Here is a 12,294-nt window from a genome sequence, read left to right as displayed (position 1 = left end):
AAAAAAAAAACAGGAATGAGATGAAAGACTTTTTCACACCTCTGTATTTGTTACCCACTGTATGAACAGCGGGTAAAATAAGTGTTGAACATGTCAGCACTTGTCTAAGTAAATACATTTCTAAAGGTGCTACTGACATGAAATTCTCACCAGATGTCAGTAAAAACCCTTCCAATCCACACATGCAACAACATCAAATCACAGATGGTCATAAATTATGTGAAGTAATGGGAAATGATAGAGGGACAAAGCATTGTACATACTGAAATTAATTTAATGCTTTGTACAAAAGCCTTCATTGGTGATTGCAGCTTCAAGACGCCTCTTGTGTGGGGAAACTATAAACGACATCTGGTGAGAATTTCATATCAATAGAGCCCTTAGAAATATATTTACTTAGAAAATTAGTGAGGTGTTCAATACTTATTTTACCCTCTGTGTGTATATGGAAAGGGCCTGCATCTTTCATGATGTTCACATAAACTGTGTCATACAGTGGCTTGCAAAAGTATTTGGCCCCCTTGAACTTTTCCACATTTTGTCACATTACAGCCACAAACATGAATCAATTTTATTGGAATTCCACGTGAAAGACCAATACAAAGTGGTGTACATGTGAGAAGTGGAACGAAAATCATACATGACTCCAAACATTTTTCACAAATAAATAACTGCAAAGTGGGGTGTGCGTAATTATTCAGCCACCTGAGTCAATACTTTGTAGAACCACCTTTTGCTGCAATTCCAGCTGCCAGTCTTTTAGGGTATGTCTCTACCAGCTTTGCACATCTACAGACTGAAATCCTTGCCCATTCTTCTTTGCAGAACAGCTCCAGCTCAGTCAGATAAGATCGACAGCGTTTGTGAACAGCAGTTTTCAGATCTTGCCACAGATTCTCGATTGGATTTAGATCTGGACTTTGACTGGGCCATTCTAACACATGGATATGTTTGGTTTTAAACCATTCCATTGTTGCCCTGGCTTTATGTTTAGGGTCGTTGTCCTGCTGGAAGGTGAACCTCCGCCCTAGTCTCAAGTCTTTTGCAGACTCCAAGAGGTTTTCTTCCAAGATTGCCCTGTATTTGGCTCCATCCATCTTCCCATCAACTCTGACCAGCTTCCCTGTCCCTGCTGAAGAGAAGCACCCCCAGAGCATGATGCTGCCACCACCATATTTGACAGTGGGGATGGTGTGTTCAGAGTGATGTGCAGTGTTAGTTTTCTGCCACACAGCGTTTTGCATTTTGGCCAAAAAGTTCCATTTTGGTCTCATCTGACCAGAGCACCTTCTTCCACATGTTTGCTGTGTCCCCCACATGGTTTGTGGCAAACTGCAAACGGGACTTCTTATGGTTTTCTGTTAACAGTGGCTTTCTTCTTGCCATTCTTCCATAAAGGCCAACTTTGTGCAGTGCACGACTAATAGTTGTCCTATGGACAGATTCCCCCACCTGAGCTGTAGATCTCTGCAGCTCGTCGAGAGTCACCATGGGCCTCTTGGCTGCATTTCTGATCAGCGCTCTCCTTGTTCGGCCTGTGAGTTCAGGTGGACGGCCTTGTCTTGGTAGGTTTACAGTTGTGCCATACTCCTTCCATTTCTGAATGATGGCTTGAACAGTGCTCCGTGGGATGTTCAAGGCTTGGGAAATCTATTTGTAGCCTAAGCCTGCTTTACATTTCTCAATAACTTTATCCCTGACCTGTCTGGTGTGTTCTTTGGACTTCATGGTGTTGTTGCTCCCAATATTCTCTTAGACAACCTCTGAGGCCGTCACAGAGCACCTGTATTTGTACTGACATTAGATTACACACAGGTGCACTCTGTTTAGTCATTAGCACTCATCAGGCAATGTCTATGGGCAACTGACTGCACTCAGACCAAAGGGGGCTGAATAATTACGCACACCCCACTTTGCAGTTATTTATTTGTAAAAAATGTTTGGAATCATGTATGATTTCCGTTCCACTTCTCACGTGTACACCACTTTGTATTGGTCTTTCACGTGGAATTCCAATAAAATTGATTCATGTTTGTGGCTGTAATGTGACAAAATGTGGGAAAGTTCAAGGGGGCCGAATACTTTTGCAAGCCACTGTATATAAAACTCTCAAACAGATTGATTTCTTGGTAAATATTTAACATTTTTAATAGCACTTTCTCACACTTGTTTAAACTTTGAATACAAACATTCATTTCATCACAGTTTTAAAACTCTAACCACTTGACATGCTTACATGGACTCTCCATCAGTGCTGAAACACTGACAGAAGCTCCACCAACCTGTTTATGAGGGGCAGCCAGTGTGAAGCAAGTTGGCTAAAAAGGAAGCTGTTCTGTAACTTTATACATTTATCACTGGTCCGGCTCACTTCACATCAAAGTGGGCTGTATATGGCACACAATGTAAAATGATTTTAGGTGCCGGTCGAGGAGAAGTCCTTGTCCGAGCGTCTATCAGGGCCACCAGAAACGCATGTAGATGAGGAGAGTGATGAACACAGCCACAGCTACAGCCTTAGCATAGCCGGGGGAGGTGTTGACATCTTTGGTATTACTGCGGTACTCTTTCGTGTAGCTGCTCAGGTTGCTGACTTTTTGGTCTAAATTTGAGGGTAGAAAATCGAAACACTGGGATGAACTAAACATATTCATGAATACATGTACACTGTAATTTGTAAATTGAAATAACAAATTGTCTACTTAATTCTGAATAGAATCAGCACCTCCCATTTGATGGGATGTGTTACCAACGCCTGCTACACTTACCACAGAGAGAGTCTCTCTGCAGGACTTCATCAATATTTGCCGCCATTATTTTCTGAATATCATCCAGTTCTTTATTAATATTTGCCAAGGTCCTCCGGAGTGTGCTTGACACAGATGGCTTCTTCTCTTTTTGGATACGTGTGCCTGGAACAACATGTAGGATACAGTAAAAATGTTCATTCTTTTTGCTGAAAGTGATTAGTGCCATGTCTCTGTGTGATAAAAGATGTTCAACTTCAGTCTTACCAAACTCTGTGAAAGAGTAGGGCCTGGTTACTGTGGGTACTGCTTCTCCATACTGGTCATAAAACTTTTTGCGGAGGTCTTCGAGGTATTCAAAAGCCATCTTTTTGGGAAAAGAAGCCTCGCAGAGGGTAAGGTAACACACACCCTGGGCTATTAAAAGACTGTAACGAGGCCAAACCATTAGTTATATTTGACTCAAGTTAAACCTCACCAAAATTATCTACAAAATGTGTGATCTTACTGAAAGTTCATGTCTCCGGCCTCGAGGGTACAGCGATCTGGACTCTGAGCGTCCAGTTTACGACACAGCTGCTTGGCCTGGCTCTGGTACTGCTGGAGGTATCTTTCCGACTGACAAAGACAGATAAAAACAGACTTTAGCATCATTCTTATCTCACTTAAATTTAAGCTGATTAGTCATTTATACATTCATCACCAAGTACCCACACAGTGTAAACAGTATAAAGTTCAAGAAGCAATGCCTACAAACTCAGAAACTTTATTAGATACACCTTGCTAGTACCATGTTGGATCCTTTTACCTTTCAAACTGTTTTAATTCGTTATGGAGTCAAAAAGGTGCCGGAAACTTTCCTCAGAGATTTTGGTCCAAGTTGACATGACAGCAACTCAGTTGGTTGCACATCCATTATGTGACTCTTCTGTTGCATCACATCCCAAAGCTGCTCTATTGGATTAAGATCTGATGTCATGTTCAAGAAACCAGTGTGAGATGAATTGACCTTGGGGACATGGTTTGTTATCCTGCTGGAAGCAGCCATCAGTAAATCCGCCCATAAAAGGGTGGATGCAGTTAGTAACAATGCTCAGGTAGGCTGTGGTGTTTAAATGATGCTCAGTTGGTACTAATGTACCCAAAGTGTGCCAATATTCTCAACATTACACCACCAGCAGCAGACTAAACCACTGACACAAAGCAGGATAGATCCATGCCTGCATGTTTTTTATGCTAAATTCTGAGCCTACCATCTGAATGTTGCTGCAGAAACAAAGATTTATGAGACCAGACAATATTTTTCCAATCTTCTGTTGCCTGACTTTGGTAAAGTTTTGTGTAAATTGTAGCCTCAGTTTCCTGTTCTTAGCTGGCAGAAGCAGCACCCAATGCGGTCTTCTGCTCCTGTAGCCCGTCTGCTTCAAGATTTCATGTTTTGTGCATTCAGAGATGCTTTATTTCATACCATGAATTTGAAAAACTGTCATTTGAGTTACTGTTCCTTGTCAGCCTGAGGCAGTCTGACCATTATACTGCTCACAGGCTATTTTCTCTATCTCTGGTCATTCTCTATAATCCTCTCTTGTGTGGGGAAATCCCAACAAATAATCAGTTCCTACAATATTCAGAGCAGCCTGTCTGACAACAACAATCATTCAACATTCAAAGTCACTTAAATCACCTTCCTTCCTCATTCTGGTGCTCGGTTGTCATCTTAACCATGTCTAAATGCATAGAGTGCATTGAGTTGCTGTCTTTGGGTGAAAAGATATTTACATTAACGAGCAGTTGAACACATGTACATAATACACTATCTGATGAGAGCATGTATACATTATTCTCATCAGAGCCATCCAGTGCTCTCAAAGTGAGGAGAAAGTCATTCACACGTGTAACCTGCAAAATGAGATACATTTCTTTTTCATGCTTTTCCTTTTAAAGCTTTTTGTGTGAAATTACAAAATATTTACAAAAATATTTGCTCTCATTCACTGGAAAAACACAGTCTGGTAGTCTCTCTATTTGGATTATTAAACTTGATAATGGGGTGCTTCATAAAGAGGTAACAGTGTGATCTGAACCAGCCTTGTTAATAATGCATCTGATTATTTCTTGTAATAAAACGATCCCCACAGTTACAGGCAGAGATAAACTTTAAGTTTTGCATCATGTTATTAGCACATATTCCATCACATTTGGATCTAGACTAACATGTTTGACAGGTAAATGTAAAATGACATGATATTAGTACTTTTGGAGGATTTTCTGGGACCAGAAAATCTTATATTCAGCTCAACTTTCAGTTGCTTCTTGTTTGTAAAACATCTTACAACTAGTGCTGCTCAGTAAATTACAACTTGAGCTGAAGCTGCAATAAACTCATGGATCATCCCCTAGAGCACCAAGCGTAAGAAAAAAACATCCTTTTCTAAGAGGAGTTTGGTGTGCAGGTATCTTCATACGGGGGGCTCAGCCTCATTTCATACCTGTTCATCCTCCTGTGTGAACTCAACGAGCGGAAGTCCGTCCACCACACGAGCGATCATTGTCAGTAAAATCATGGTGTTTGAGGTCGAGGATCTGATGTCAGCTAGGGGAGTTTATTATCCAGCCAGGAGAGCGCATTGACTGTCTGCTGGCAACCCAGGGATGGTCCGTCTGCCTGCAGTGAGCTCTGCTGTCAGTGAGAGGCAGTGTGCAAAGTATGTGATACAACCGGTTTATCACCTGTACCGATGGTGGTCCGTCAGCAAGCAGCGGAGAAGAGTGAAGTTACACTGTGTGTACCAGTTATTATTGTTTGAATTCAGTGTTTAGTTTCCATTGCTTTCAGTCTTAAATATTATTACTGTGTGGAGAGCATATTTTACAGGTCTATCTATCTATCTATCTATCTATCTATCTATCTATCTATCTGTCTGTCTACAGTTTCTTCACATTTCTTAAGAACACACAGTACACCATGCTGAGGCCAAGTTTCCAACCAATTGCTTGACAATCTTGGATGTTTTTCACTGATTCATTTATTCATTATATTTTTTGCAAACATAAAAGTGCCTAAAGATATAATTTAAAGTTGGTTATTTGGCTCCTTGGAAGCAAAATAAATACAAATAAGGAGTGTCTCGAGTGTTTTGCACAGTACTGTAAACACATACCAAAGTACTCATAACTAATGACATCCTGCTACTGCAACAGGAAATATATCAGGAAGTTTTAAGTACTTTGGCACACATATAGACTCAGAAGGTGAAAGACCAATGTTGCTATGACAGCAGGTAAATAAACAGTTGATGAGACTATTTAGAAATCAAATTAATTAATGAAGCATATTAATAAAATACATTTTCTACAATAAAAAGAGGATATTTAAACTTATCTACAATCGATTAATGAGGCTTTAATATTATGTTGGCACAAACTTACAACTTAGTCACAATAAAGAACAGGAAACCAGAGGGTGATGCCACAGTGGCTCGCTATACATCTTTTATATACAGTTTAAAAATGAACAGAGTCTTTGTTGTCTTTCTTCATTTACATTCAGAGCTCAGTGGTTGACATAAAAGTGATCATAAAGAGCAGCTCAGCCTCGCTTTTTCTGTTTTTCTTGTTCGCTCTGAGTTTGTGTAAACACGAGCTGCTTGGTTTGTCTATAGAGGGATGAACAAATTTACTAGACCCTCTGTACTAAAAACAAGAAAGTACAAATATTTTAGAAATTTGACAATTTGTTTAAAACAAGTTGCAAATTTGTATGTGATCAATTGAAATGGCAGTTAAAGTTTTTACAGTGCTGAACAAATTTATTAGATCACCTGACCTAAAAAATAAGAAAGCACACAGTTTATGAATCTGTCAAAAACTTCTCTAAAACTAAACGGAGGAGAGAGAAATCAATCAAGCACAACATCCAATCACAAAAACAGAGCTGGGTTTTTATCAGACTACCTCCAGAATTTGTGAGTGAGGAAGATGGAATGACCTGCCCGAGCTGATGGTAGGATCAGCTCAGGCGTGTTGTTCGTACCAGAGTAACCAACGCAACCACACTGGCTGACACAGTTGGATTGATATCTGGGTAATTTGAAGCCCAAGTCGACACCTCAAACTCGCTGTTGTGCTCCTCAAATTCCTGCTTTGTGGCAGGGCGCATTATCCTGCTGAAAGAGGGCACCGCCATCAAGGAGTACTGTTTCCATGAAAGGATGCACATGGTCTTCTACTTAAGAAGGTAGCACGTGTCAAAGTAACATCCACATGGATGGCAGGACCCAAGGTTTCCCAGCAGAGCATTGCCCAAACATCAGACTGCCTCCACCAGCTTGCCTTCTTCCCATAGTGCATCATGCTGCCAGGTGTTCCCAGGTAAGTGATGCACACGCACGTGGCCATCCACATGAGGTAAAAGAAAACATGATTCACCAGACCAGATCACCTTCTCGCATTGCTCTGTGGTCCAGTTCTGATGCTCACGTGTCCATTGTTGGTGCTTTAGGCAGTAGACAGTATTCAGCATGGACATCCTGACTGGTGTGCAGTTATGCAGCCCTGCACACAACAAACTGTGTTGCTCCTTGAATTCTGACACCTTTCTATCAGAACCACCACTAACGTTTTGGGTAATTTGAGCTACAGTAGCTTATCTGTTGGATTGGACCACAAGTGCATCAGTGAGCCTTGGCCACCAGTAACCCTGTCGCTGGTTCACCACTGGTCCTTTCTTGGATCACTTTTGATAGATACTGACGACTGCAGACCGAGAACGCCCCACAAGAGCTGCAGTGTTGGAGATGCTCTGACTCAGTCCTCTGACCATCCTAATATGGCCCTCATCAAACTCACTCAGATCCTCACACCGGCCCATTTTTCCAGCTTCGAACACATCGGCTTTGAGGACAAAATGTTCACTCGCTCCCTAATATCTCCCACCCACTAACAGCTGCCACGATGAAGAGATAATCAGTGTTACTCACTTCACGTCAGCGCTGAAGCCTTGAAGATTTTCACATAAATTGTGTCATATAAAGAAAAGTCAAACAGATTGATTTCTTGATAAATATTTAACATTTTTAATAACACTTTCTCACACTTGTGTAAACTTTGTAAACAAACATTCACATTTGATCAGTTTTAAGACTCTAACCCCTGCACATGCTTTCATGGATTCTCATCAGTGCTAACACGCTAACAGAAGCTCCAACATCAGTGTGTAGAAATATGAACTCTTTCTGCTCTTAAAGGTGACCTATCATGCTCTTGCTTGTTTTCTCTTGTATATATATAACAGTGCAGATCTCTAATCTGGTCACCTCGGGCACACAGCTCTGCCTGTGAGCACAGACACCCCAACCACCGCTTATGAGTGTCAGCCGATGAGAAAAAGTCGGCTAAAAAAGGTGAAGCTTGCATGAAATTTAATTGAGGCCCAGTGTAAGATCAAGAAGCTTCATTTGAACTTTGACTCACGCAAAACTGCTCTGAAGCTATAAATGTGAAACCATAAATGAACCTGATGGGTCCCCTTTAATTTTTCCAGTATACACATTTACTATATATGAAAGCCTTTCTTTCACACAAAAACCCATTAAAAGTCCCATTAAAGACTTACAGCTCAGCTTCTATTGTATAAACCACGACTGAGTAAATCACAGAAAGAACATCTACATTCTTTAAGACTGTTTCAAGGCACCCTGGTATATAACAGACTGTAACATGAGTTTAAGTGCTCTTCGAGGAGAAACTCTAGCTTCGTGTTGAAATTTCTGGGCGTACATCAGAGCCACCAGAAACGCACGTAGATGATGAGTGTGATAAAGAACACAGCCACGGCTGCAAACTTAGCATAGGTGGAGCGGGTGTTGAGATATTTGGCATCCTTGTGGTACTTTTCTGCCATGTTGGAGAGATTGCTGGCTTTTGTGCTTATAGCTGAGAAAAAAAATAGGATGAAGCAAACATTAATTTTGCCCTCATCTGTAATTTTGATCAGAATCTCCCATTTGATGGCATGTGTTACCAACACTGGCTACACTTACCAGAAAGAGCTTCTCCTCTCTGCAGGACTTCCTCAATGTTTCCAACCATAATTCTCTGGATGTCCTGCAGCTCTGTGTTAACACTGCTCAAGGTCCTCCGAGCTCTGCTGTCCACATATGACTTCTTAACTTTCTGGATGTAGGTGTCTGGAACAACATGCAGGATACTATAAAAATTTTCTTTCTTTTTGTAGAAAGTGAGTAGTGTCACGTATTTGTTTGCGATGCATGCAGAAAGTATTCACAGCACTTCGCTTATTCTACATTTTGTCACATTACAGCCTTATTCCAAAATAGATTAAATTCATTTTCACCTCAAAATGGCATAATGGCAAAGTGAAAAAAGATTGAAATTCTTGAAAATTTGCTACAAATAAAAATTAAAATATAACGCACATAAATATTTGCAGGCTTTGCAATAACTCTCAAAATTTAGCTCAGGCGCATCCTGTTTCCACTGACCATCTGTCAGATGTTTGTACACCTTGATTGGAGTTTACCTGTGGTAAAAGTCAGGTGATTGGATATGATTTGGGAAAGCACACATCTTTCTATATAAGGTCCCACACTTGACAGTGCATGCAAGAACACAAACCAAGCCATGCCTAACTCCAAGGAATTGTCTGTAGACCTCCAAGACAGGATTGTGTCGAGGTACAGATCTGGTGAAGGGTGCAGAAAAATATCTGCAGGACTGAAGGTCCCAGTGAGCACAGTGGCTTCCATCATCTGTAAATGGGAGAAGTTTGAAACCACCAGGACTTTCCCTAGAGCTGAGCGTCTGGACTAGAAGGGGCTTAATCAGGGAGGTGGCAGAGAACCTGATAGTCAGTCTAGACAGACAGACAGATAGACAGAGCTCCAGCATTGCTCTTTGGGGAGAGGGGAATCTTCCAGAAGGGCAACCATTTCTGCAGCACACCAGCAATCTGGACAGATTGGTAGAGTTACCAGAGGGAAACCACTCCTCAGTAAAAGGCACATGACAGCCCACCCGGAGTTTGCCAAAATGCACCTGAAGGACTTTCAGACCTTGAGAAACATAATTCTCTGGTTTGGTGACACAAACACTGAACTCTTTGGCCTGAATGCCAAGCATCATGTCTAAGCATCACCTGGCCAATACCATCGCTACAGACGGTTTATCTTCTGACAGGGCAACGACCATAAACACGCAGCCAAGATAACACAAAAATGGCTTCAGGACGACTCTGTGTCATTCAGTTGCCTAGTCAGAGACCAGACTTAAACCTGATAGAAGATCTCTGAAGAGATCTGAAAAAGGCTATGCACGGATGCACCCCATCCAAACTAATGGAGCTAGAGAGGATCAGCAAAGAAGAATGGGAGAAATTCCCCCCAGAATAGGTGTGCCAAGCTTGCAGCATCATACTCAAAAAGGGCAGGTGAGGATGCAAAAGGTATTGAGGAAAGGCTGTGAACATGTACATGTTTTATATATATATATATTTTTAATAAATTTGCAAATTTCCGCTTTGTCATGATGGAGTATTGTGTAAAGAATTCTGGGGTGAAAAATGAAGTTAATCTTTTCTGGAATAAGGCTGTAATGTGACAAAATGTGGAACAAGTAGAGAGCTGTGAATACTTTCTAAATGCACTGTATTAAAGGATTTTCAACACCAGTCTTACCAAACTCTATGAAAGAGTAGGGCCTGGTTACTGTGGGTATTCTTTTTCCATACTGGTCATAAAACTCATTGCTGAGGTCTTCGAGGTATGCAAAAGCCATCTTTCTGGGAAAAGAAGCCTCGCAGAGGGACAGGTAGCACACACCCTGGGCTATTAAAAGGCTGAAAATGAGGCGAAACCATGATTGATTTTATGACCTTTGTGATTCAAGTTAAACCTCACCGAAATTATCTACAAAATGTTCTGTGCTGTGTTATCTTACTGAAAGTTCATGTCTCCGGCCTCGAGGGTACAGCGTTCTGGACTCTGAGCGTCCAGTTTACGACACAGCTGCTTGGCCTGGCTCTGGTACTGCTGGAGATCTCTTTCTGACTGACAAAGACAGATAAAAACAGACTTTAGATCATTCTTATTCATATTGAATTACTTTAGTCCTTTGGTTATTGCATAGTACCTGCACAGTGTAAACAATATGCTCAAAACATCATCCATTCATCTGTAGTTTCATTACAGGACCACATCCACAGAAAAGCCTGTGGCTGGATACAGAGAATTAAACCTAACAAGCAGTGATGATGCGGCCTGCTCTCTGCATAAATCAGGGAACTCAGTTCAGGAATATTCAATTACAGTTTGGACCTTTTCTCTTTCCTTACTATTACTTTTGTGGATCCTTGAGGATGTAAGTATTTAGTTATTATCCTGATCTGTCACTGTAGTCAATGTTAACAACTGCTCACGTCCCAACATTCAGCAAACACATCGCACTTGCTGAATGTTAGTTTACAGTATTGCAGTTTCACCAATGTTCATAAGTTTTGTATTGTCATAAAATGGAGATTTCGTTTTCTCCTTAAGTAAAGCATGCGTATAAAGCCATAAAGAGATTATTTTTACAGTTTTCATTTGTGCACTTTATATTGCGTAATTCATGCCATCTTATATTGTAGCTTCAGTTTCCTGTTCTTAGCTGACAGGAGTGCTACCCAGTGCGGTCTTCTGCTGCTGCAACCCATTCGCTTCAAAGTTTGACGTGCTGCACATTCGGGGATGCTCTTCTGCGTAACATGATTGTAACAAATGGATATTTCAGTTACTGTTGCCAGCTTGAACCAGTCTGGACATTCTAACAATCACTGGATATTTTAAGTTTCTCTTTTCTTCTTTTTTTTTTTTTAAACCTAGAGACGGTTGTGTGGGGAAATCTCAGTAGATCAGCAGTTTTTTTGAAATCCTCAGACCACCCCGTCTGGCACTAACTACCAAGCCACGTTAAAAGTTACTTAAATCACTTTTCTTCTGCATTTGATGCTCGGTTTTTTAAATACAGCTATTAAATAAATTATCACTTTAAAGGTCAGATCCCCACAGTTACAGACAGAATATTCCACCACATTTAAATCTAAACTAACAGCTTTCACAGTTAAATGTAAAAAGACATGACATTAGGACTTTGTAGACTTTTTTGTCGACTGGGACCAGACCAAACTATTCTTATATTCAGCTCAACTTTCAGTTGTTTGTATAAAACACGATACACTCCTGAATAATTACAACTTTAGCTAAAGCTGAAATAAAATCGCGACATTATCTTCTAGAGCACCAAGCGTGTAAAAAAAGCACACTTTTGTTGTTTAAAGAACAGTTTGGTGTGCAGGTACCTTTATACGAGGGGCTCAGCTTTCATTCATACCTGTTCATCCTCCTGTACAGACGCAGCGAGCGGAAGTCCGTCCGCCACACGAGCAACCATTGTCAGTAAAATCATGGTGTTTCAGGTCGGGGATCTGCTGTCAACTATCTGTTTAGCCGAAGAGAGTCAACTTTATAACTTGCCTGTTCGATGATGCAGG

The 12,294-nt window shown here is 40.9% G+C and overlaps 2 protein-coding genes across 2 annotated transcripts; both read right to left on the bottom strand.

Annotated features, from left to right (window-relative positions):
• Window positions 1-2,111: 2,111 nt before the first annotated feature.
• LOC100703038 (vesicle-trafficking protein SEC22b-B-like) lies at window positions 2,112-5,554 on the bottom strand. Its single transcript, XM_003438038.5, has 5 exons — window positions 5,237-5,554; window positions 3,256-3,365; window positions 3,015-3,175; window positions 2,769-2,912; window positions 2,112-2,602 (listed from the first exon to the last, which is right to left on the bottom strand). Exons 1-5 carry the CDS (start codon window positions 5,309-5,311, stop codon window positions 2,457-2,459), a joined length of 636 nt encoding a protein of 211 aa, XP_003438086.1. The 5' UTR covers window positions 5,312-5,554; the 3' UTR covers window positions 2,112-2,456.
• Window positions 5,555-7,798: 2,244 nt separating this feature from the next.
• On the bottom strand, window positions 7,799-12,273 carry LOC100704478 (vesicle-trafficking protein SEC22b). Its single transcript, XM_003437798.4, has 5 exons — window positions 12,135-12,273; window positions 10,704-10,813; window positions 10,442-10,602; window positions 8,789-8,935; window positions 7,799-8,681 (listed from the first exon to the last, which is right to left on the bottom strand). The coding sequence occupies exons 1-5, from the start codon at window positions 12,207-12,209 to the stop codon at window positions 8,527-8,529; spliced, it is 648 nt and encodes a 215-aa protein (XP_003437846.1). The 5' UTR covers window positions 12,210-12,273; the 3' UTR covers window positions 7,799-8,526.
• Window positions 12,274-12,294: the final 21 nt, after the last annotated feature.

The sequence above is a fragment of the Oreochromis niloticus genome, linkage group LG18, assembly GCF_001858045.2.
Source record: "Oreochromis niloticus isolate F11D_XX linkage group LG18, O_niloticus_UMD_NMBU, whole genome shotgun sequence".
Lineage (NCBI taxonomy): Eukaryota > Metazoa > Chordata > Actinopteri > Cichliformes > Cichlidae > Oreochromis > Oreochromis niloticus.
Note: the sequence above shows the minus strand (reverse complement) of the source record. Positions and strands in the feature narration are given on the sequence as shown.